The following is a 25,872-nucleotide window of genomic DNA, read 5'->3' as shown; positions in this document are numbered from 1 at the left end:
AAAAAAAAAAAAAGAACTATGGCACTCTCCCACAGCCTGTGTTGCAGTCTATGAAAAAAAAAAAAAAAAGGTAGTATGGAGTCAGGCATGGTGGTGCACACTGGTAATGCCAGTAATCCCAGTGGCTCAGGAAGCTGAGGTAGGAAGATGGCGAGTTCAAGTCAGACTCAGCAATTTAGGGAAGTCCTAAGCAACTCATTGAGACCCTGTTTTAAAATAAAATATAAAAAAGGGCTGAGGATGTAGCTCAGTGGTTCAGACCCTCTGGGTTCAGTCCCCAGGAACAAAAGAAAGAAAGAAAAGAAAAATCTCAGGACACTTACTTGGGGCTCATTAGGATTTCAATATTCAAGGACTATTAAAAGTGTTTTGAAGGTTTACAAAATGGAGACTTTATAGCTTTAAACTATAATGGGGTTGGAAATTATATGACTTGCTACGAGTTATGATTGGTGGTAGAAGAAGTGAAACTTGTTAGGAAGGCACTGAGTATGGACTGAGTCTCTGGGTAGTTTTGGGGGAAGGGGTCTTGTAGTACAGAAGGTTCGCATAGGCTAACAGTATTTCAAAGGTCACCTCACTGCTTGTAGGCATATCTGCCGCCCAGTTCAAAGGTTCAGCCCCAGGCATGTCTGAGATCTAATTAACAATGGCCTCCCAACTCCATTTTAAGTGCCCCAACCAATACTAGCTCATTTGGATTTTTTCCCTTGAGAAGATGTTAAGATTTGAAGTTGGCAAAGTCGCCAAAAGAATTCTACTGCTTGCAAGAAGGAATAGAGAAAATGGAGATGTACCAGGTATAGTGGTCCAAGCACATAATCCCAGTCACGCAGGCTAAGGCAGGAAGATCAAAAGTTCAAGGCCACCCTGGGTAACATAGTGAACCCTGTCTGTAATGAGACAATGAAATAATAGGAATTGCTATAGTTGTTAGTTATGTAGTAATAAAAAGCTGTATTTGGTATTTGCCTGGACTTGTAAAACTAAAATCATAAAAGGCGCCTGGTGACAAACTTGCTGTGTGGCAGGATGACACTCCTGAACAATGCCCATATGACCCTTCATCTATGATTTGAGTGGTGGCTCCTAGTCTAGTCCTTTTCTGGTCTTTATCAATGAAGACCAGAGCATGACTGGGCTGAAAATCACCACTTAAATCCCTGGACTTTAGGAGCAAACTGTCAGCAGCACCGTGACCAGAGGACTCCACGTCGCTCTGTCTCTTGACTGCCCCGGCTGACGTCCACACTATTGTTGACTGCTGATCGACCGTTGTCACTGAGACCAGACAACTGACCACCTCTCCCGCGGTGACTGCCATACAGCCTACAGCTAAGAAGAACCCCCTCGGTTTTCCTGACTGACTTCTTGGCTAGGAGACATTGCATTGAGTAAGTCCATGGGGATTGGACTCTAGGTGAATAAGGAAGTGAATCTTCAGTGTATTTTTGACTTGCTATTATTAGGAATGTCAAGTTGAGTGTATATTGCATGAATAAAATCCACTTGTTGGAACCAAAGTTGATTCTCCTCTTACTGCTCATGACACTGTCTCAAAATAAAAAATAAAAAGGGCTGTAGATGTGACTCAGTGGTAAGGCTTTCCTGGGTTCAATCCTTGGTACCAAAAAAAGAAAAAAGGAAAAGAAATTTTAAAAAGGAAGGGAGGGACGGAGGAAGGAAGGAAGGAAGGAAGGAAGGAAGGAAGGAAGGAAGGAAGGAAGGAAGGGAGGGAGGGAGGGAGGGAGGGAGGGAGGGAGGGAGGGAGGAAGGAAGGGAGGGAGGAAGGAAGGAAGGAAAGGTTAGCATGGAAGTTGCTGGACAAAGCATAAATGAAGAGACTGGCCTATTCTTGTGATAGAAGAAAGGGAAAGAAAGTCTGTACCAAAATAGGCTCATTTTAACTGCACTTAGAAAGTTCTTGATTTGGTATCTGGTCCTTTTGGCAGCTGACTATGATAATAATAAAAGATCTTATTTTAATGATCACAACTAGAGTATATATTCATACTCTAAAGTCACTGTGAAAATATACTAATCCTCCCCTTCCTTTCAAAACCAATTTGTCTCTAGGCACAGTGGAGCATGCTTGTAAACCCAGAGACTCTGGAGGTTCAGGTAGGAGGATCACAAATTCAAGGCCGTCTGGGCAATTTAGTGAGACCCTGTCTAAAAAAAAAAATAAAAAAGAACTGAAGGTCTGTAGCTCAGTAGGAGAGCACCCCTATGTTCAATCCACAGCAACACACACACACACACGCAAGTTGATATATATATATAGAGAAAAAAACATTTGAAATTGACAAAATTCATGTGTGTGTGTGTGTGCGCGCGCAAGCGAGCTCCTGGGAATTAAACCTTGGGTGCTCTCTGCCCTTTTAAAAATTTTATGTATTAATTTATTTTTTGTAGTACTGGAGATGTAATCCAGGGAATGCTTTACTAATAAATGACATTTCTAACCCTTTTCATTTTATTTTTTAACATTTATTTATTTCGGGGTATTGGGGGTTACCAGGGATTGAATTCAGAGGCACTTGGCAATTGAGCCACATCTCCAGTCCATTTTTTATTTTATTTAGAGACAGGGTCTTACTGAGTTGCTTAGCACTTCACTTTCGCTGAAACTGGTTTTGAACTCGACACCCTCCTGACTCAGCATCTCCAGCTGTTGGAATTACAGATGTGAGTCACTGTACCCAACCATATTTTTAAATTATTTGGTACTAGGGATTCAACCTAGGGATGCTTAACCATTGAGCTACATTCCTAGTCTTTTTCATTCTCTTATTTTGAGACTGGGTCTTGCTAAGTTGTTTAGGGTCTCAGTAAATTTCTGAGACTGTACAGAGGGGGAGAAAATCTTTTCCACACACTCTTCAGACAGGCCAATAATGTCCAAAGTTTATAAAGAACTTAAAAAACTTTACACCCAAAATACAAAGAACCCAATCAATAAATGGGCTAAGGAAATGGGCAGACACTTCACAGAAGAAGAAATACAGGTGATCAACAAATATATGAAAAAGTGCTCATCATCCCTAGTAATGAGAGAAATGCAAATTAAAACCACCCTAAGATTTCATCTAACTCCAATCAGAATGGCTATTATCAAGAAAACAAGCAATAATAAAAGTTGCATGGATGTGGGGAAAAAGGCACACTCACACATTGCTGGTGGAGTTGCAAAGTGGTGCAGCCATTCTAGAAAGCACTATGGAGATTCCTCAGCAAACTTGGAATGGACCCACCATTTGATCCACCTATCCACTCCTCAGTTTGTACCCAAAGGACTTAAAATCAGCATACTACAGTGATGCAGCCATATCAATGTTCATAGCAGCTCAATTCACAATAGCTAGATTCTGGAACCAACCGAGATGCCCTTCAATTGATGAATGGATAAAGAAACTGTGGTATACATACACAATGGAATATTATTCAGTCATAAAGAAGAATAAAATTATGGCATTTGCTGGTAAATGGATGAAGTTGGAAAGTATCATGCTAAGTGAAATAGGCCAAGCTCAAAAAACCAAAGGCCGAATGTTTTCTTGATAAGTGGATGATATATAATGAGGAGGGTTGGTGGGAGGAAGAGAAGAATGAAGGAACTTTGGATGGTGTACAGGAAAATAGGGTAAGAGAGGATGGAGGACAGAAAGATAGTAGAATGAAACAGACAGTATTACCCTATGTATATTTATGATTACATGAATGGTGTGAATATACATTGTGTATAATCATAGAAATAAAAATTTATACCCCATTTGTGTACAATGAATAAAAATGTATCTGTGAAAAATAAAAATAATCTTAATTAAAAAAATTTCTGAGACTGGCTCCAAACTTACAATCCTCCTGCCTCAGCCTCCCAAGTGCTTGGGATTAAGGGTATGGGTCATTGTGCCTAACTTCGATCTCCTTTTTCTTCTAACTTCTCAACTGGTCTTGGTTTGTATCTCCAGTGTATTGTGTGTACCCATGCTAGATAATAGTTCTACCACTGAGGTAAATCCCCAGCCCCTACCCTTGTGTATTCTTATACTCTTCCAAATTCAATTTGGAAACTTAACTGAGAAAAAGATTTTAGGTCTTTGTGTGGTGCAATATGAAATATATTTGGTCTTTGTCCCCAGATCCTGTCAAGAGTTCCTAAAACCCTTGGAATTTCCTGAGTGGTAGGAATGTCTTTAGTTATTCAGAACAATCCCCTTGATCACAGCTGAGTTTATGTTAATGAGGAGATTTGGGTTGGGTTGCTTAAGTAGCCTCAGGGTAGGGTTGGTTACCAGAAATGCCAAGTGATTAGAGGATTGGAACTTTCAGCTCCATCCACCAACTTCCAACAAAGTGTTGGGGGTGGGTAATAAAAACTGTGAACAAGGAGATTTGATAAGCTTCTGGATTGCTTAAGTGGAAGTACTAGAAGGATAGTAGGCCCAGAGAATGCATGGACTCTCACCTCCTCACCACTTACCAGCTTGCGTCTGTGTCTCTTCACCTTCTTGACCAATCAGTATCCTGTATAAAATAAAGCAGGTCCCTGGATTCTGTGAGCCATCCTAGTAAATTATCAAAATAAGCATGGGGGTTTGTGAAAACCCTGATCTATAGTCAGTCAGAACTTCAGCTCACAACCTGGAATGTGGTAGTTGGTATCAAGTTGGGTAGTCTTGTGGGACCTAGCCCATGTCAGAATTTAATTGAATTGAGAAAAAAAAAGAATTAAATTTCTGTAGTCCCAACTTGCCCTCAGGGTATATGGTCTGAGACCCTCTTCCCCCACCATGGATGCTAAACTGCAGAAGAAACAGAACCCCTTTCCTTTTTTACCTATGCATACATATCTATCTATGATTAAGTTTAATTTACAAATTTGGCACAATAATTAAGAACAATTAATATTAAAATGAAACAAATACAATAAGACTATAATAAAAGTTATTTAAAATTTATGAATTATTTCTGGAACTTTCCATTATCTTTGGACATTGACCAAGGGTAACTGAAAGCACAGAAAGCAAAACCATGAATAAGGGTGACTACTGTACTCTGAATCAAGCAGCTGTTCTGTATCCTCAGAGTGAGGATCAAAAATATTGGGGAAAACTTGCATCTGTACTAAATATTTATACACTTTCTTTTCTTGCTTTATTCCTAAACAATGCATTATAACACATTTGCAGCCTGGTACAGTAGAACATGAAATTCCAGCAACTTGGAGAGGCAAGAGAATCACAAATTTGAGTCCAGCCTCAGCAATTTATCACGGTCCTAAGCAACATAGCAAGACCTTGTCTAAAAATAAAAAACAAAAAATAATAAAAAATAAAAAGGGTTAGGGATTTGGTTTAGTGGTTAATCATCCTGGTAGCAAAAAAAAAAAAAAAAAAAAAAAAAAAGAGTATTTACAAAACATTTATACTGTCTAATGTATTTATATATAATCTAGAGATGATTTAAAGTATATGGGAGGTGCTAGGTGCTATGACAAGTGCCTGTAATCCCTGTACTCCAAAGGCTGAGGCAGGAAGATCTCAAGTTCAAAGGCAACCTAGGAATCACTGCAGGACCCCCACATGAAAACAAAAAAGTAAATGGATGGGTGTGCATAAATTACATGCAAATGGATCCACTTTATGCTTTGAATATAGCCCCTGCTGCTCTGCCCTGCAACTTCTTTTTAAAATAGACACGTTTCTTTCCCTTCCTCTCTCCCTGCTCCTCCCTAATCTCTCCCCCTCCCTAATCTCAGGGAATATAGGATCACCTTTCTCCCCATTTTAGGAGAGTTATCTGCCCTGGAGTATACATCCACCATAGGAATAAGTGATCCAGTCTTTGGGGATGGTACCAGAAGATTTCAGAAGTGACTATCCTCCAAATTAACAAGTGAATTACAACTCCAGACAGAGAAGATGTGGAAGGTAGCCTTTGAATCACCTCCTGCTGATGGGCAGAATTACAGCTTTTGGCCTAGGAGTCCCCTGTGTTTCTCCTTTGCTACCAAAGCAATAAATCTTTCTCCTTTTTCTCAAAACCATGTCCTCATTATTGGATTGGCATGGCAACAGGACCAAGTTTCAGCAACACAAATACTGCCATTTTACACACAGGACTTGAACTTCCTCAAGGGTTCATAGAAACAAACCCGTGCAGATACCAAGGGATGAGTCTACAGTGCACCCAGTTGGTGTTGCGTGGAGAATTACTTAGGCTGTGAGCAAAAACCCCTCACACTTCAGATCACAGAAATGTCCAGTGTTGAGATGGAGAGAAAAAATAGAGAAGTACTTTGTTCTTTTCCTTCAGTCTTCCAATAAATTGACCTGTAAATATCCATTACTGAAAACCTACTCTGGACAAGTTCTTTGGTGATTTCTTGGATTGTTTTTTTTGTTGTTGTTGTTCTTTGGTACAGGATTAAACCCAGGAGCACTTTACCATTTAGCTACATCCACAGTCCTTTTTAGTTTTTCTTTGGGGACAGGGTCTTGCTAAATTGCTGAACCTGGCCTTGAACTTTTGATCATCCTGCCTCAGCTCCTAGAGCTGGGCTGGGATTACAAGTGTACACCACCACACCGGGCCCTTTAGATGTTTTCTTTTTTTCCCCTTAGATGTTTTCTACTTGTAAGTTTTTCTTGCTCCTTGGACTCTTAGCAGAGTTAGACAATATTAGATCTTTTCCACTGCTAAACTAGTTCTGGCTTCTGCTACTTCAGAAGTATCTTGCCCAACCAAGTAAAGTGGCATATGCCTATAATCTCAGCAACGCGGGAGGCTGAGGCAGAAGGATCACAAATTCAAATCCAGCTTGAGCAATTTAACAAGACCCTAAGGAACTTAGGGGTGATCCTGTTTCAAAAAAATAAAATAAAAATTAAAAATACTGGGGATGTGGCTTAGTGGTAAAGTGTCCCTGGGTTCAAAACTCTCCCCTCAAAAAAATAGTATCTTGCTTAGTTTCCCCAGTGACCCAGGACCATGCAGATTGTGATGTTCTAGATTACCAAGGAACAAGTAACTCTTTCTACCTACCATTATATGAGCTATCTACCTAAGGATGGGAATGCACTTCAGTGGTAGACTGCCTAACATATGCAAGACCCTGGGTTCGAACTACAAATACTGCAGAATTTTAAAATGTGCATTTTCACACTCCATGTTCCCTTCCTTGTTCTTTCTTTCTTTATTTATTTATTTTGCAGTACTGGGGATGGAACCCAAGTGCACCCTACCACTGAGCTACAGTCCCAACCATCTGTTTTTTTGTTTTTTTTTTTTTTTTAATTTTGAGGCAAGTTCTCCCTAAATTATGCAGGCTGGCCTCAGACTTGCAATCCTGCCTCAGCCTCCTGAATAGCTGGGATTACAGACATGCTCCACCACAACCCCTTTGTCCCTGCTTTTTCTTTTCTTTTCTTTTTTTTTTTTGTGATACTGGGGATCGAACTCAGGGCCTTGTGCTTGCAAGGCAAGTACTCTACCAGCTGAGCTATCTCCCCAGCCCTGTCCCTGCTTTTTATTCTCCCTCACACTTATCATCATCTGAGACATTATATATTTTGCTTATTTGTCTAATTTCCTGTCCCTTGCCCTTACCCTATGACAGAACGCAAGCTTCACAAAAGCAAAGGTTTCATTTTGCTCTTTATCCATTTTCTCAGATTTTGGCACTGTATCAGGACCTTACTAGGGACTCAAGGAACATTTGTAAAGTGAATGAATGTTTATGGGGACATTTTTCTATGTCATTGTGTGATTTTTTCCCATTTCAATACTCTTAATATAATCAATTTATGTATTTATTCATGTATGTATCCATACGGAGGAAGGATTGAACCCAGAGGCCATTTACCACTGAGCTACATCCCCAACCCTTTTCATTTTTTAAATTTTGAGACAAGTTCTTGCTAAATTGCTGGAGGTCTCACTAAATTGCTGAGGCTGGCTCTGAACTTGCAATGCTCCTTCCTCAGGAAGTGTCTGGCTTGTGCTACCAAGCCCAGGCTTATTCTTTATTTTGAAACAGGATCTCCCTACGTTGCTAGGATGCTGAGGCCACGGCATGCAATTTGCACTCCTCTTGCCTCCACCTGTGTTCATTGCTAGAATTGCAGGTGTGTGTCACCATGCCCAGCAAAATAATCAATTAGAGTTGAGGATGATGGGTGGCACACACTTATAATCCCAAACACTTGAATGGCTGAGGCAGGATGATCAGCCAAAACAATTTAGAGAGACCTTGTTTCAAAATGAAGAAGAAAAATCAACTTAGTTAATTGACAAAAGTCAAGGCATTGCTCTTTCATGACAATATTTTTCCTTCTGTTTTTATGAAAATCAAGTTTTGAATTAAAATCTCCTGATTCCTTTCTGTTCATCTAGGTCTCAGGACCCATCTGAATGTGTTAACAGACTTTTGCCTGAAATCCCACCTACTAAGGAGGCTGAAGCAGTAGGATCCATTGAACCTAAGGATTCCAGTCCAGCCTGGGCAACAGCAAGACCCCATCTTAAGATCTTTTTTGGTGTCACGCTGTTGTGTGAGATATGCCTTCCTCTAAACCTTGTTAGGACTTAGGCACATTATCTGTCTAATACAAAAACAAAACAAAACAAAACAAAAATCCCATCTCAAAAGAAAGAACCCACGTAAAAAGAAACAAAAACATTAGCACTGACTGAGAAAAGTCTATTTTGGCTATAAACCTTATTTTAAATGCTATCCCCCACCCCCTTGTTGGAGATTGAACCTAGGGCCTTGTGAATGATAGGCAAGTGCCCTACCACTGAGCCCAAATGCCACATTTTAAACTTTTTCCAAGGAAGATTTTATCTGATTGTAGCATAGACACCACTGTAGGACAGTCATTAGTTTGTTCTTCTTGCCATCCTGGGAGATGTGTTCCTTCTGAGGAGGCAAATTATAGTCATCTTTGTATGCCTAGATCCTAACTCAAGAATAAATTTGCATGTGGAAGGCTGAAAGTTTAGGCAATATTGGAGTCTGAACTCAGGAGAGCTTTACCACTGAGCTATATTCCCAGACCTTTTTATTTTTTTATTTTGAGATGGGATCTCTTTTGCTGGGACATTTCTCGAATTTGTAATCCTCCTGCTTTAACCTCCTGAGTGGCTGAGATTATAGAAATGCACTACACAGGGCAAATTTAGGAATCTTAAAAGAGCAATCTAGTTACTCTTATGACGCATATTAAAAAGAACACAATTTAGTGCAGAATGGAGGTGGAATGGTGTGAAGAGCAAGGAAAGACTTAATCTTTTCCTTCAGTTGAAATTTGACTGGAAGGAATGTTAGTTCATGAACAGCATTTTCCTTACCTCAGTGACCGTGTCACCGTTAAAGACTTGGATTCCTTTGCTTGTGTAATGAATGCTGAAGAAGCTACAGTCATCATACATTAGGGAGAAATTCAGATGATCTAGTCAGTCTTCATTTTGAATTAGTACTGTAATAGTACTGGTTATCCCTTCTAACAGTAAAAACTTAACTCCTCTTGTGCCTTCATTTCTTCATCTACAAAGTGAATAAGGCCATTGCCAAGGTCCACGGCCAAATAACTAATAAAAATATAATGGTGACCTTTGCAGACATTAAGCACTGAGTCAAGGAATACAACACTCATCTGGTTTCTCTTTGGTGTTGAGGACGGTTTTCCATTGCTCCCGACCCAGATATTGCTCAATGTTGTCATCTCTGACCTGGCACCCCCTATAAATATTCACTTCAGACCTCTTCAAAACTTTTCTTATCTCAGCCGGAGAGTCCCTCAGAATAGAGATAACGACAGGAAAATTTTAACATCTCTCTACTACCTCTCCAACACTCGCCTCTGATCTTAAAAACAAACAAAAAAATGTCTAGTATATAGGGAGAGAAAGAAGGCAAAGGGGAGGAGGAGGGGTCGAGAGGGGAGTCCGGCTCCGATTTGGGGAAATCCAGCTCGCGTTTTGCCTCTTGCTCAGCGGTGCAGGGTCCAGCGAAGGCAGAGCCCCAGCTTCACTCCCTGAGGTCTGTCCTGGGGAGACACTGCTGCTCCGGGGGGCTGACCTGGCGGGGAGTGGCCGCGCAGTCCGCTCCGGCGCGGCTTTGCGCGCGCAGCCGCTGGCCCCTCTGCTCCCGGGTCTGCCCCCCCGGGACACCCCCTGCCCCGCCCCAGTCATGCAACTTTACCTGCCTCTCCACTGTGGACCTTTGGGAAGCAGTTGCCCACCCCGGGGGCTCAGGCCCTGACCGTGCTGGAAGGTAAGCGTCCACCAAGGGCCCGCCCGCACCCCTTGCACCCGCAGTGGCCCCAGATTCCAAAGTTGTGGGTACCAGAGCAAACTGGTAAGTATGCCCGAGGGTTGGTGCAGACTTGGAGACCCGCGACGCGCGCTGCCTTGGTATCCTAAACCCGCAGTGGTGAGCTGGGGCCAGGGCAGAGGGCAGGAGTGCGGGGAGCGGGGACTCGGACTCTGAGGCCTCAGAAGGGTGCTGGGGGCTGCGTTCGTCTTGTGCAGGACGTGATCGGGGCTTGGCATCCGCTTCTCCCCGGCAGCCGCCGGGGTGGGCCCCCTCCCCGCCGCGACCCCCCACTCCGGGCCGCTCGGGGCGCTTTTGTTGAGGGTGGTAAACAATGCCCCCGGCGGAGAACATTGCAGCCCGCCCCGGAGGCCCGGCCGCGCCGCCGGGTGGGGGCAGCGGGGCCAACTACGGCCCTGACCCTGGGGTCTACTGGAAATCGGGCAACGGGGAGGGCAAGCGTGGCCTCCGGGAGATCCCTGAACGAGCCGGTGATTGCAGAGCTAGCTTCTTAGGCCAGTCAGAGGTCAGGGCGCCTCCTGAGCGGGAGGAGAGGCAAGAGTTAGCGCAAGTTGAGAGTGGAGAGCCTGTGCTGTCCAGTGCTCTGGCGTCCCATTAATGATATTTCTCTTCCCCCTACTTCTATAAAGGAGATTGGTAAGGAAAAGGTTTAGCCGTTCGCCTTCCCGAGCGTTTCAGGGAGGGGACTTCAGGGGCGAACTTTTGGAATGGAGGCAATGGGGAGTCTCGTTAGGGGTTGACCTGGACCTGTATGCACCGGGGAAGAAGGGCACAGGGGAAAAAGGATGTATACTGTCAAAATGACTTTCGAGAAACTCTCAACATCTCCGCCCGGTCGCCGATCGCACTGGCAATTCTACCCCGTCAGCCCCACTCAGGCGGGATCCCGGAGCGGGCCCCGAGGGTGGGAGGTGCGCAGAGCCGGGTGCCTGGGACAGGCCGTGCAGCACGTGAGCGGCGGGGTCCCCGCCCCAGGGCCGGGGGCCGCTGGGGCCGCCGCCAATTCCCGTGCCAAGTCAGGGAAATTTTATTTTGAAACAACCTTTTTCTTTATCTGTCCGCCCCTCTCACTTCTTCCCTGCCTCCCATCTCCCTGCTCGATTTCATCCTCTAGAATCACAATCCATATATCTCTACAAGAAGGGACCAGAAAATAACTGGCCCGCTCCAGAAACCTTTCCGCGTGAACGGGGAACACATGTTGGGCATTTCTGACCCAGTAAAAATCATGTGTCTCAAAGAGAACAGATAACTTTCGAAGTAGGATTCTTTCTTCCGCCCCTCCCCACTCATCCTCCCAAATTAACCAACCAGCATGCATAGGTCACTTAAGTGCCTCTTGCCCTCCTCCCAGGTTCCACTCTATACTATCTGATAGTAATGATCGGTTAAGGAAGAAATGTTTGGAACGTGCTTCAAGACCTTCGAGCAGGGAAACGATTGGGTCAGCGGTAAGCTGCGTGCTCCACCCGGGATTGGTTGAATGGAGGCGCTAGAGAGCAGCAACCTCAAGTCCTTCTCTCCCAAGACCCCCAATATAAAGTAAAATAAAGGCATTGGTTTCATTAGGCCTCGGGATACTAAAACAGTAAGAAAGAGCCTCCTTGACCAGCTAGAGCAAGGGTTATTTGGAGCAAATTAGGAATTTATAACGACATTTAAATCATCTACGGTACCCGTAGATGGGAGATGGGTACTTAAACGGGGCGATGCTTGGGGATTATTATTTCCAAGAACCAAAGCCTGAGATTACATAATTTTTGGTTCTTTTTTCTTTCTTTCTTTCTTTCTTTCTTTCTTTCTTTCTTTCTTTCTTTCTTTCTTTCTTTCTTTCTTTCTTTCTTTCTTTCTTCTTCCTTCTTTCTTCTCTTTCTTCTTCCTTCTTCTCTTCCTTTCCTTCTCTTTCTTTCTTTCTTTCTTTCTTTCTTTCTTTCTTTCTCTTCTTTCCCTTCCTTCCTTCCTTCCTTCCTTCCTTCCTTCCTTCCTTCCTTCCTTCCTTCCTTTCCTTCTTTTTCTTTTTCTTTTTGGTGAGTTTCCTGATTTTTATAGGTATTGGTTGTACAGGGTAAAACCCAAGTCCCTGCTTTCCCCAATTAAGGGATTTTAATTAGACTGTCAACCTCTCTATCAAAACTGTGGTTTAAATTTAACTAAGAAATCAAGATGATGTGGAAAATGGGATACAGTGTCTCTTTTTCTTTGCAAAGATTAGCCCAAACTTACAACTCTGGGGCTACCACTTAACGTTTTAAAGAGTTACCCATTTCTCTGAGTGCTGGTCTTCCAGAAGGGATGGGTCAGAGTTTGGATTTCCACTCTCCCTGCCCTTTGTTTCTCTCTTCCTTCTCCAGTCTTCATTATCTAGTCTGTCCCTTCTCTCCCCTCCCCCGACCTTCTTCAGTACATCTGTCTCTTTCCTTCCCTGCACACTTAATTTCTTTCCCCTCTTTTGCCTTTCTACCCTTCAGTCTTAAGCCTTTGATCCAGTTATTTATGTTATTTATTCTAGCTTTATTACCATACATTTCTTACCCTTCCTCAGTACTCAGCCATTTGACTTTTCTTTTTAGACATTTTCTTCCTTCTGACACTCCTAACTCTTCCTCTTAATATGTTTTCTGTCTTTCTTGTCTTTGGAAGGGCCATCTACCTCCATTTTAACCTTTCCCTTTCCTTTTCTTGGGCCCTCCCCCTCCCTCTCTGCAGGGCAGCTGGGGTGTTTTACATATGGAAGGAGCCTTTGACTAAATCTGCTGGCATGCTAGTGAGTTTCCCTGAACAGCCTGTCCATGTGCGGAGCTCTCTCACACTTCCTGTGGTTGAAAACTATCTAGGAACAGCGAGCTGTCGCTGGCCTCTTCCTTTCTATGTAGAACTTAGTTTCTGGAGGAAACTGAGCCAGGTGGTGCTTTTAAAAAGAAAAGGTTGAAGTCTTGTTTTTCTCTGTCAAGTGCAAGAGACTTTAAGTTCTATTGAGCTGAATGGAAGGACTGAAGTCGACAGTCTTTTTTTTGCAACTGGCTGTATGTATGCAAATACCACTTTTTTGGCTACTGCTGTTAGTGGGAAGGATTGCAGTATAATTTTAAATTGACATGTGGGCTGGGTGGTTACATCAGTTCGGCCACTTCCTGCCCAGGGGACTTTGGGAGATCCAGAAAGGGGAGGGGAGGGATGTAGGTGGGAGAGGATTTTCTGTCATTGTGCTGTCAATATTGTAATTTTTAGACAACTGATAGGGTTTAGGAAGTCAGTCTTTAATTTTATGGGCAAGGTGATTATTTTAATAATTGTAAGAAAAGGTTCTTGGGAAAAGATCTTTTTGATATTTAAATAACAATTTGTTGTGAAAAAAATTTTTTTTTCTTTTTTTGCGGTGGGCTGGGGATTGAACCTAGGGCCTTGTGCTTGCAAGGCAAGCACTCTACCAACTGAGCTATATCCCTGGCCCGTGAATTATTTTTGATTAAAATGGCTACAGAAAGACTTTCATCACTTAGTAAGTTCAAATAATGAGGCAAAAATTCTAATCCTATTTGACATTTTGGTTAGGTAGGTTTTATTATGCATGAATAACTAGCATGGTTTCACAGACCTGCTGGGCACGGTTGCACAGGCATTTAAACACAGTGACTCAGGAGGCCGAGGCAGGAGGAACACAAATTTGAGGCCAGTCTAAGCAACTTAACGAGACTGTCTCAAAATAAAAAATAAAATGGATGGGCACAGTGGTGCAGGTCGGTAATCCCAGGACTCCGGAGGCGGAGGCAGGGAATGGAGAGTTCAAAGCTGCCTCAGCAACTTAGTGAGACCCTAATCAACTCAGTGAGACCCTGTCTCTAAATAAAATACAAAAAAGGACTGGGGATGTGGCACAGTGATTAAGTGCTGCTGAGTGCCCCTCCAAAAATAAGTTAATTAATCAAAAATTAAGAGACTGGGAACAGGAGCTTAGTGGTAAAAACACCCAGGGTCTGGGTTCAATCCCCAGTAAAATTTATATAGCAGACTCTTATGCAAGCCATGGTCCTCAATGATCCCCAGGACCTCCTGTTGCTACTTCTCCATTCTGTCTTATAAGAACCTCCAGTTAACCCATTGGACTGCTGAAGCTCCTCCACTCTACTTTTGGCTAATATTGTCTTTTTATGTCTCCAATTAAAAATTGGCCACTTAATTTGTTTTTGTTTTTAATTTTTAAATTTTTTTTAAACCAGGGATTGAATCCAGGTGGATCAACCACTAAAGCCACATCCCCAGCCCTTTTTAATATTCTATTTAGAGACAGGATGTCTCTGAGTCACTTAGGGTCTTGCTGAATTTCTGAGACTGGCTTAGAATTCTTAATTCTCCTGCCTCTTCCTCCCAGGTCACTGGAATCACAGGCATGTGCACCTGGCCTCTATTTATTTTTATTTATTTATTCTTTACATTTTTAATTTTTTAAAAAGATGTACATGAGAGTATTTTGACATATTACACATGTATGGAGGATAACTTACTCTAATTAGGATCCTTATTTTTTATTTTGAGACAGGTTCTCACAAAATGGCTCAGGCCCTGACTAAGCTGCTAAGGCTGGCTTTGAACTTGCTATTCCCCTACCTCAGTTTCTCTAGCTGTTGGGATTACAGGTGTGAGCCACAGCACCTGGCAGGAATAGGTTTTGTTTTGTTTTTCCCTTCCAGGACAATAGGAACTCAGAATGGTGTCAATTAATTGCATATGATTCCCCATCCTAAGCCTCATAAGTGTATTTATTAACAGGGTCACCACTCATCTTTTGTGCTCAGGTCCTGTTTTCACGAAGCTATCCCTGTAGCACTGAGATTCTTGGAAAATCTACTAGGTTAGAATAAAACTGCTTTTGAGGAATATTGAAACACCAGTTTTCATCAGAAATAAAAAATGAAGCCCGGCTAGTGGCTCCGGAGGCTGAGGCAGGAGAATGGAAAGCTCAAAACCAGCCTCAGCAACTTAGCAAGGTCTTGTCTCAAATTAAAAAATAAAAAGGGCTGGGATGTAGTTCAGTGGTTAAGTGCCCCTGAGTTCACTCCCTGATACCAAGCAACTGATAGGGTTTAGGAAGTCAATCTTAAATAAATAAAAAATGAAAGTGGAATTATGAAAGAGAGTAAACAAGATAGATTTGACTATTAGAAATGTTTTAGTTCATCAGAGTGGTGGGGTCTGCAAATATACCTTTATTTTCTTTCTCCTTTTTTTTTCTTTTTCTTTTTTCTTTTTTGTTCTTCAGTATTTAACGCAGGGCCTTCAGCATACTAGGCAAGTGCTCTACCACTGAGCTACACTCCCAGCCTAATGTACCTCTTTGTATGGGTTAAACACTGTATAATAAATAAATTACTAAAAGTGATACATTTAATGTATCAGATGAGATCAGATCCATTCAGGTGGTTTGGCTGTAGACAAAAGTGATACATTTAATAAAGTTTGTAAATTGAAAATGAAAATTAACTTCAGGAGATCTTTGGGGATAATTCCATATTTAACTGTGATCATTATTATTTTGGGGGGGTACCTGGTATTGAACTCAGGGGCACTCAACCACTGAACCACATCCCCAGCCCTATTTTGTATTTTATTTAGAGACAGGGTCTCACTGCATTGCTTAGCACCTCGCTTTTGCTGAGTTGGCTTTGAACTTAAGATACTCCTGCCTCAACCTCCCCAGCTGCTGGGATTACAGGTGTGCGCTGGGTGGCTCTGCTAATAATTATCAACATATTTACAGACTGGAGTATATTGTCTTTTTCCCCCTCCACAAATTTCAAGAAAGGTTCGCTGGGCTACCCTAAGAGTTCAGTCCTTTAGACACCTTAGTTTATCACAAAAGAAGGTTACATTTCAATAGTGGTGATAAAATTAGGTTCTTGTGGGAACTCTCATTTTGCTTTTGATATTGATTTTTTTGTTTGGGTGCTACCCAGAGATTTTCTCTTTTAGGTTGTGTTTTTCTAGGGTCATTGGCCTCTTTCACAGTCTCATAAAAAGGCAGTTACCATTAAAGAGTACACACCTTCCAATCCACGCTGCTCATACCTTTTATATTTCTTTGGCAGATTTTTTTTTTTTTTTTTTTTTTAAAGAGATAAGTTTTGAGCCAGTTGTGATGGCACACACCTGTAATCCCAGAGACTTGGGAGCCTGAGGCAGAAGGATCTCAAGTTCAAAGCCAGCTTCAGCAAAAGTGAAGTACTAAGCAATTCCGAGAGACCTTGTTGCTAAATAAAATACAAAATAGGGCTGGAAATGTGGCTCAGTGGTTGAGTGTCCCTGAGTTCAATCCCTGGTATCCCCCTCCCACCTCCCCCGCCAAAAAAAGGGTTAAGGTTTGATTGGTAAAAATTTTCTTAATTACAAGTCTGAATTTCCAAAACACTTAAATATAAACACTTAAATATAAAACAATTTAGCAGAGACAGATCAATTTATAAACTCTTTCAATAACAGATACCAGGGGCTGGGCCTGTAGCTCAGTGGTAGAGTGCTTGCTTAGCATGTGTGAGGCAATGGGTTCTATTCTCAGCACTGCATATAAATAAATAAATAAAATAAAGGTCCATCAATTAAAAAAAAAAAAATTAAAGAAAAAAACAACAGATCCCGTGACAGTGACACCCTCTGACATATCCAGATTATATCTGTAAATTTGAATTTTCATGACAGAGTACAATAGCTAGATTATAAGCTTCTAATGATTTTTTTTTTTTTTTTTTTTCGGTGCTAGGGATCAAACCCAGCCCTAGCATTGCATTCTTAATACAGGAGATGAAGCAAACTTCCAGAGATATTAAAGTTTCTAAAAATTGTCCATGCATGGTGGCACACTGTAAACCCAGCAGCTTGGGAGGCTGAGGCAAGGCATCACAAGTTCAAAGCCAGCCTCAGCAACTCAGTGAGGCCCTCAGCAATTGAGAGAAACCCTGTCTCAAAATAAAACATACCATTAATAGGGCTGGGGATGTGGATTTGTTGTTAAATGCTTTTGAGTTCAATACCTGGCACACCGCCCCCCCCCCCCCAAAAAAAAGTTTCTAGACATTGGAATGGATTGTTTTTTCTTTTCTTTTTCTTTTTTTTTTTTTAATTTATTTTTATTGTAAACAAATGGGATACTTGTTTTTGTTTGTACATGAAGTAAAGGCATACAATTTGTGTAATCATACATTTACATAGGGTAAAGGTGTTTGATTCATTCTGTTATTTTTTCCTTCCCCTCCAGCCCTCCCATCCCTCTTTTCCCTCTGTAGAGTCCCTCCTTCCTCTGGAATGGATTGTTTTTCATAATAAAAAGGCATTCTTAGAAAGATATTGTTGACTTTGTGAAGATTGAAATTGGAATGCCTTTGGTTCTTTAGTTTTCTTTTTGGTGCTAGGGATTGAACCCAGGGAAGCTTTGTCACTGAGCCATATCCCCAGCTCTTTATTTTTTATTTTGAGATGAGGTCTTGCTAAATTTTCTCCAATTTGTGATCCTACCTCCGGCCAAAATATATGCATGTGGAATTTCTCACATTGTGGCAGATCAATTGGGAAAGATATGTTTGAGAAATCAGAGGCATCAGGGAATTGACTCAATTATGACTTAAGATACTTTTTCTGGTCTTTAAAAGATGGCATTTATTTTATGATTGATCATCTTTTCCTACTTTCCTGAGGATTGAATCCAGGATCTCGCACCTGCTAGGCAAGCACTAAGCCACATCTCCCGCTCACTAGTAATTTTCTGAACTGAAAACTTAACCCATGTTTGCCTACTTCCAAAGTTCATTTTCCTACCCTGCCTCCCATCTTCCCTATCTCTCAACCTCTGATATTACAAATGGATTTTTCCCTGTAGGAGCCCACTGAAACCTCAAAACAACCTAATTTGAGATGAAGAAATATGGACTTAATTAAGGGGTCTGCTGAAATGAATAAAGCCAGTAACTGCAGATTCACATGTAAAGCTTTCTTTCCTTCCTTCCTTCCTTCCTTCCTTCCTTCCTTCCTTCCTTCCTTCCTTCCTTCCTTCCTTCCTTCCTTTTTTTTTCCTATATGGGAATAAACCCAGGGGTGCTTAACTAGTGAGCCACATCACCAGTCCTTTTTAAAAATTTTTATTTTGATACAGGGTTTTTTCTAAGTTGCTGAGGCTGGCTTTGAACTTGAAATCCTCCTGTCTCAGCCACCTGAGTTGCTGGGATTACAGGCATGTGCTACTAAACCAGCACATATAAAGCTTTCTAGGAACTCTCTTCAGTCACTAAATTAACCATGGGTCTCAGGATGTCCTGGGTCAAATCCATGAAACCAAAGGTAAAACAAAATTTGAGGATAATAAAGGACTGTCCACGTTTTCTTTTGGTAGTAATAACATTAAAAAATAAACCTTCCCCTACCTTTTTGGTTGGTTGGTTGTTTTCAGTGCTGGGCATTAATTCCTCCACCCCCCAGCCTGTGTTCCACTTCTGAGCTACATCATCGATCCCTTTTATTTATTATTTATTTTACTTTTTGATACTGGGGAGTAAACCCAAGGGACACTTTATCACAAAGCTACTTCCTAGCCCTTTATATTTTTTTTTTGTTGACAGAATATCACTATAAGTAGCTTAGGGCCTTGCCTAATTCCTGAGGCTGGCCTTGAACTTGTAGTCCTCCTGCTCAGCCTCCTCAGTGGCTGGGATTACAAGGCTCATACCCAGCCTACCCCGACTTTTTCACAAAAGATTCATTACTTTTTTTTATTTGAAAGGATATTTTAATAGGAGAAAACAGGAAGGCATAATTTCAGAATAAAAAGAGTGGTTTAAAATGAATAAATTTGGTTTTATGAACAAAACCTTACATTGCCCCATTTGTTTTTCCTCCTCATTTTGTCATGACTTTTGACCACTTGCGTACAGACCAATTGTTGGTAATGCACCAAGCTTCCTCATAAATTGAACAACTGTGAACTGTTAAAGGATCGTTCAGTTAGTCTGTTGTCATGCTTTTTTTAAAAATATATATATTTTTTAGTTGTCGATGGACTTTTATTTATTGATTTATTTACTTACTTACTTACTTATTTACTTATTTATATGTGGCGCTGAGAATTGAATCCAGTGCCTCACACATGCCAGGCAAGTGCTCTTTTACTGAGCCACAACCCCAGCCCCTTGTTGTAAGGCTCTTGATTCTGTGATCTTTAGAAACACTATGAATATGTTAGTATCATGAACTTCCTCTTTGGCCATAGATTTTGTTTGTTGTTTTTTTGAATAGGGGATTAAACCCAGGGCCCTCCACTGGGTTACATTACTGAGTCTGTCTTCAAATGTTCAATCCTCCTGCTTCAGCCTCCTGAGTCACTGGGATTACAGGTGCACAGTATCAGACCCCACTGCTTTTTTGTTTTTGTTTTTGTTTTGATATGTATCTCACCTTTGTTTCCCAGTTTGGTCTCCAACTCCTGGGCTCATGTGATCTTCCCACTTCAGTCTCCTGAGTAACTGGGATCTTCTGGTACTTGCTTTAATGCTCAGCTTAATAGCTTGATCTTATTTTGTGTGTTTTTTTTTTTTTTCTTCTCATTTGAGCAGTCTGGGATTCGAACCGCGGTCCTTCCGCATGCTAGGCAGACGCTCTCCGAAAGGAGCTATTTCTTCAGCTCCCTTATTTTGAATCAGGCAAACAATTTGAGATACAAAGAAAATGGGTAATGGCTCTTGGTCAACCCTCTTTCATTTCTCCTTTTTACTTGCTTACTTTCAAGTAATATTTGCTTGCTTTGTATGCTTCATTGTTCTAATCTCATTTTCTTCTTATTTTCAATTTCCTTGCACAGGCATTCATCATGAGACTTTTGGTACCCTTGGAGGAGGGGATTTTAGAACCAGCATTCTTTGGATTAAGTTGGGTGAAAGAGAAAAGAGGGACATCATTTCTGAGTGTGGGCAGGGTCCACCACAATTCCTTCTTTACACATAGTAGGTACTCAACAGATCTTTGTTAGACCTGTGAGTCTTATTTGTAACCTGATTTGCTAATACTAACTCTGGAGATTTTGTGCTATTAGTTTGCATGTGAACAGCTCAAAACTTGTGGGCTGTAAATAGAACACAGTATTAATATAGGATCCCAAATGGGTCTGTTTCTTAGATTATCTAAGTCTCTTTTTCCTTTGACCTTACCAGCTTTACTGTCAAACACATGCACATGATACCTCTGCCCATGTTGGAATGTGCTCAGGAAAGAGTAAGAGGTGTGTGAGAGAGAGAGGTGTGTCTTGCATCTGACTCAGGACTTCATTTATGCTAGACAAGTACTCTACCTACAAGCTATATTTACCCAACCTGAGAGACAATTTTGTTTTTGGCAGTACTGGTTATTGAACCCAGGGGTGCTCTACCACTGAGCTACATCCCCAGTCCTTTCTATTTATTTATTAAAAATTTTTTTTATTCTTCACAGTATACATGACAGTAGAATATATGTTGACATGTCATACATGAAGTATAACTTCCTATTCTTGTGGTTGTACATGATGTGGAGTTTCACTGGTCATTTATTCATACACGAACATAGGAAAGTTAAATCCTATTCATTCTACTACTGTCTTTCCCATTCCCATCCCGCTTCCCTTCTACCCATTTCCCCCTGTCCAATTTGGTAAACCTCCACCCCCGCACCCTCCCCCATTGTGAGTCAGCATTCATGTATCAAAGAGAACATTCCACCTTTGGATTTTTGCAATTAGTTTATTTCACTTAGCATGATAGTCTCCAATTCCCATAATTTCATGCTTCTTTATGGCTGAGTAACATTCCATTGTATATATGTACCAGGACCTTTTTATTTTGAGACAGGGTCTCACTAAGTTGCTGAGGCTGGACTTAACCTGGGATTTTCATACTTTAACCTCCTGAGCCATTGGGATTACAGGTGTGTACTACCAATCCCAATCTGGTTGAGAGATAATTTTTTTATTGTAAAAGAGATTGAACCCAAGGGCACTTAACCTCTGAACCACATCCCCAGCCCTTTTATTTTTATTTTTATTTTGAGACAGGGTCTCCCTAAGTTGCTTAGGATCTTGCTAAGTTACTGAGCTGGCTTTGAACTTGCAATCCTCCTGCCTTAACCTCCCAAACCAATGGGATTACAAGTGTCCAGCTTGAGGGATAATTTTTAAAGTATCCAAATGTCTAAAGAATGGGATTTAAACTTTAAATGAAATATAACTACAAGTGTGGTTTCTTTTTTTTTTAATTAAAAAAAATTTTTTAGATGTTGATAGACCTTTATTTTATTCATTTATTATTTTTATGCAGTGCTGAGAATTGAACCCAGTGCCTCACACATGCTAGGCAAGCGCTCTACGTCTGAACCACAACCCTAGCTCACAAGTGTGATTTCTAATGTAGAGAGATACATGGTTACCTTATTTATAAAGAACTTCATCAACTTTTATCAGTTGTCATAGTAACTAAAGGAGCATTATAGTGAATTCAAGGTTTAAAAAGCCCTTAAGGGCAAGGGGTGTAGGTTTATGGGAGAGTGCTTGCCTAGCATGTGCAAAGCACTGGATTCCCTCCTCTGAGTTTGATGCCTAGCACCCACCACACACACACATACACACATAAAAGAATCCCTTAGTGTATTTTTCTGTATGTCTATTAAATACTTCTTTCTCAAAGTAAGCATTCTCTCAGTTCCCCAGTTTTGATTAATAGTACGTATTCTATTTCAAATGGAAAGACTTATCATTTTTTTGTTATTGTTATTATTTCAGACCAAAACCTGGTGGGACTGAACTTGACAATACATCCAGATTCTCTGCAGAAGTAAGACCTTCCAAAGGACCAATGACTCTGTTTCCTGTGTCCTTTCATTTTTTCCTACTCCATAGCTATGTCTCGATCTCGCCATGCAAGGCCTTCCAGATTAGTCAGAAAGGAAGATCTAAACAAAAAGAAAAACAGCCAATTGAAGAAGGCATCCAAGCCAGCCAACAAAAATGTGACATCTGTCAAGACTGTGAGCCTTGGAAAAGTAAAGCAATACATTCAAGAAGGAGATGTTAAGAAAAAAACAGACCTTAAACCACCTATGCCTGTCAGAAGCCTTCTGACAAGAGCTGGAGCAGCCCGCATGAATTTGGACAGGACGGAGGTTCTTTTTCAGAACCCCGAGTCCTTAACTTGCAATGGCTTTACAATGGCTCTCCGAAGCACCTCTCTTAGCAGGAGGCTTTCTCAACCCCCTGTGGTCATAGCTAAACCCAAGAGAGTTCCGCCTTCTAAGAGTTTAGAAAAGCAACATGAGTGTGGTTATAAGGTAGTCAGTGACATGGGAGTAAAGCACTCAGAAAATGATTCGGTCCCGACCCAAGATCCCCTCATCCCGCCTGATATAGAGAATCTGATTGGTATACAAAATACATCTTTAATTGAAGGTGAGAGTCAAGAGACAACTCAGTCTTGGTCTCAAAGAAGAGAGGATTCCAAAATCGATGTACCCACTCACAGTAGCCCTGCAGCAGGGATCCTTTCTGGGCCATTGGAAGAGACACACTGTGGTGAAGGGCTATTCTCTGAACAGACATCAGATGATATCAGTGATTCTCCTAGAATGTTTGCTCAGGACACTGTAGGTGCTCCTTTAACCCAAAGATCGGCCCCCAAAGTTACCTCTGAAAGTAACCCTACCACTCAGTTAGAAGAATTGGGTTCCCAAGTACAATCTCTGAAGCTAACTGATTCTTATCTGGACCCCATGAAAACTGAACCTAATTTTTTCCCAGCCCCCAGTTTTAATAAGATGATACCAGAATTGGATGTTAGAAACTGCTTGTCTCTTGGTGGGTCTATATATCCCAACACTCTAATAAAACTCCTTTTGGCAGGCTCAGAACCAGAAACCGTTGGTGCTAACCCAGGTCATCCAGGGGCCTTCAAAGCTACCTTGGATCAAGAGGAAGTTCCTGATACGACCTCTGCCCTAAGACAGGCCTTCAGTGCTATCCCTCATCAATGGGAATTTCCTGGTGCTAACCCAGTTCATGGTGGGGCCCTGGGTGAGATTCCAGACCCACCAGAGATTCCTGGTGCTATTTCAGTCCAAGGAGAGGTCTTTAGTACTATCCTAAACCAACAAGAAATGCATGGTGTGGTTGGGGCTGCTGCCCCAGACCTGCCTACTTTTCTTCCTATTCTTCCAAACCCAATTACTACCTATAACACCCCCCTCAACCTCAAATGGCCTGAGCCCCAGAGCACTGTCCCATATGGGCCTGAGGTCCAGGGTGCTATGCCAGTGTTGCCTTTGGGCTCAGGACACACTCCTCAATTATTATCAAACTCAGAGTTGAGTTCTGTACCTCCAGTAATAAATGCAAGCAACATAGAAAACGAGAAGCAAGTTCAAATAAGCCTTCTACCAGCTCACACTCAGGGGTTCACCTCCACCCCTGTTTCAGTGGGTGTGGCCCCATTCTCCCAGGCCAAACCTAGCATATCAGAAAGTGGGAATTCCCAGGTCAGCATGACCAGCTTGGCTGATGATGTCAACACCACAGGGACATCTGTGCCAGTGTCAATTGCCAGTACAACCTCTTCCTATACAACCTTGCTACCAACTTTGGAAAAGAAGAAACGAAAACGTTGTGGAGTCTGTGGGCCCTGCCAGCAGAAGAACAACTGTGGTGAATGTACTTATTGCAAGAACAGAAAGAACAGCCATCAAATCTGCAAGAAGAGGAAATGTGAGGAGCTGAAAAAGAAACCATCTGTAATTGTGCCTTTGGAGGTAAGCAAATGGCCAAGGGCCTAGGAGACACCTGCGGTGCTTGGTGTAATCTGTGCAGAGACGATATGCTTCAATCCTACATCCTTTTATTTTGGTGAAATGTTGGCTTTATCTGTAAGAATTTGTGGGCCTATCTGAAGAATTTCTTGTGTTCCCATGCCTCTGCTTGCCTTTATTTTTTACTTTTGTTTTTTGGTACTAGGGATTGAACCCAGGGGCACTTTTCACTGAGCCATATCCCCAGTCCTTCATATTTTTAATTTTGAGATAGGGTCTCACTTCCTTGGTTAGGGCCTTGATTAGTTGCTGAGTCTGGCCTTGAACTTGGAAACCTCCTGCCTTAGCTTCTGGAGCCACTGGGATTACAGGCTTGTGCCACTGCACCTGGCCTTAGTTTGCTTTTAAAGAACTTGTCCCACAAAACTAGAACATTCAGTTTTCCATTATAGGATTTGATAGAGACATAGGGAAATTGCATGAAGTGTGGTTTGTCTAAAATTTCTGTTCTGCCTCATTTTCGCTAATGGATGTCTTTTTGGGAAGTTACAGGTCTAAAATATAAGAGTGGAACAACTTCATTAACTCTCTCCTGAAGCCCAGAAAAATCAAAGAAGTTATTTATTTATTTTTTTTTTTTTTGCTTTTGAGAGTTAAACTGTTCACATACTTAATCTAGAAATTTTGCCTTGGAGTTGTTGCAATAAAACCGCTTTCATCTCAACCTTTAGTAGGTGATTTCTAACTGTTTTGCTTATTTCATGGGGGTTTTAGTGATTAAATGAAAACAGTATGTAAACTCCAGTATGACACAGACATTAGGTCTTATTATGAAAGTTTATGAACCTAAAATAGTAAAAGTATCAGTTAACTTAGAATTTACTTTAAAGATTTTTATAGAGCTTGGCTAAAACCCAGAGGGATGCTTATCACTTTTTTTGTTTTTGTTTTTTTGTTGTTGTTGTTGTTTTGGTACTGGGAATTGAACTGAGGGGTGCTTTACCACTTTTTAGTTTGAGACAGGGTTTCCTTAAATTTCTGAGGCTGATCTCTAATTTGCCATCCTCCTGCCTCAATCACCTGAGTTGGTAGGATTACAGGCATGCACCTTTATGCCCCTCTTGCTGCTCACTTTTTTTTTTTTTTTTTTTTTTTTTTGTGGTGGGTTGGGGGAGTTGAACCAGCGGCTCTTAACTACTGAGCTACATCCCCAGCCCTTTTTATTTTTTATTTTGAGATAGGGTCTCACCAAGTTTCTTAGGGCTTTGCTACATTGCTAAGGCTGGCTTTGAATTCTCAATCCTCCTGCCTTAGCCTCCCAAGCCAGTGGGATTGCCCAGCGATGGTCACCTGTCAAGTGACAGGCTGAGGCAGGAGGATCACAAGTTTGAGGTCAACCTCAACAGCTTACTAAAACCCTGTCCCCTGTCTCAGAAATAAAAAAAAAAAAAAAAAAAAAAAAAGAAAGAAAGAAAAAAAAGAAGTGAGGCTGTAGTTCTTAGTGGTAAAGTGGCCTTTGGTTCAATCCTCTGTACCTAAAATAAAATAATAAAATAAAATAAAACAAGTGTCAAGTATGGAGCTTTCTTTCTTTATTTGCAGGGGATGGGTACTAAGGATTGATCCTGGGGTCACTTTACCACTGAGTTACATCTCCAAGTCCTTTTAGTTTTTTTATTTTGAAACACTAAGTTGCTCAGGGCTTTCTAATTGATGAGACTGGCCCCAAATCTGTGATC

At 41.5% G+C, this 25,872-nt stretch overlaps 1 protein-coding gene across 4 annotated transcripts in view; it reads left to right on the top strand.

Moving 5' to 3' along the window:
* The first annotated feature begins 10,036 nt into the window (after positions 1 to 10,036).
* Positions 10,037 to 25,872, top strand: part of TET1 (tet methylcytosine dioxygenase 1) — a 134,495-nt gene continuing 118,659 nt past the window's right edge. For 3 of the 4 annotated variants that reach the window (XM_079135730.1, XM_079135729.1, XM_079135727.1), the window contains exons 1-2: positions 10,037 to 10,279; positions 22,122 to 24,136. In XM_079135730.1, the coding sequence (XP_078991856.1) occupies positions 22,241 to 24,136 (1,896 nt within the window). In that variant the 5' untranslated portion in view covers positions 10,037 to 10,279; positions 22,122 to 22,240. Of the gene's footprint in view, positions 10,280 to 20,179; positions 20,317 to 22,121; positions 24,137 to 25,872 lie in introns of those variants that run through there. The other variant, XM_079135728.1, reaches the window with a different exon arrangement.

The sequence above is a fragment of the Sciurus vulgaris genome (assembly GCF_902686455.1).
Source record: "Sciurus vulgaris genome assembly, chromosome: 4".
Lineage (NCBI taxonomy): Eukaryota > Metazoa > Chordata > Mammalia > Rodentia > Sciuridae > Sciurus > Sciurus vulgaris.
This window is presented reverse-complemented; position numbering and strand designations above follow the sequence as displayed.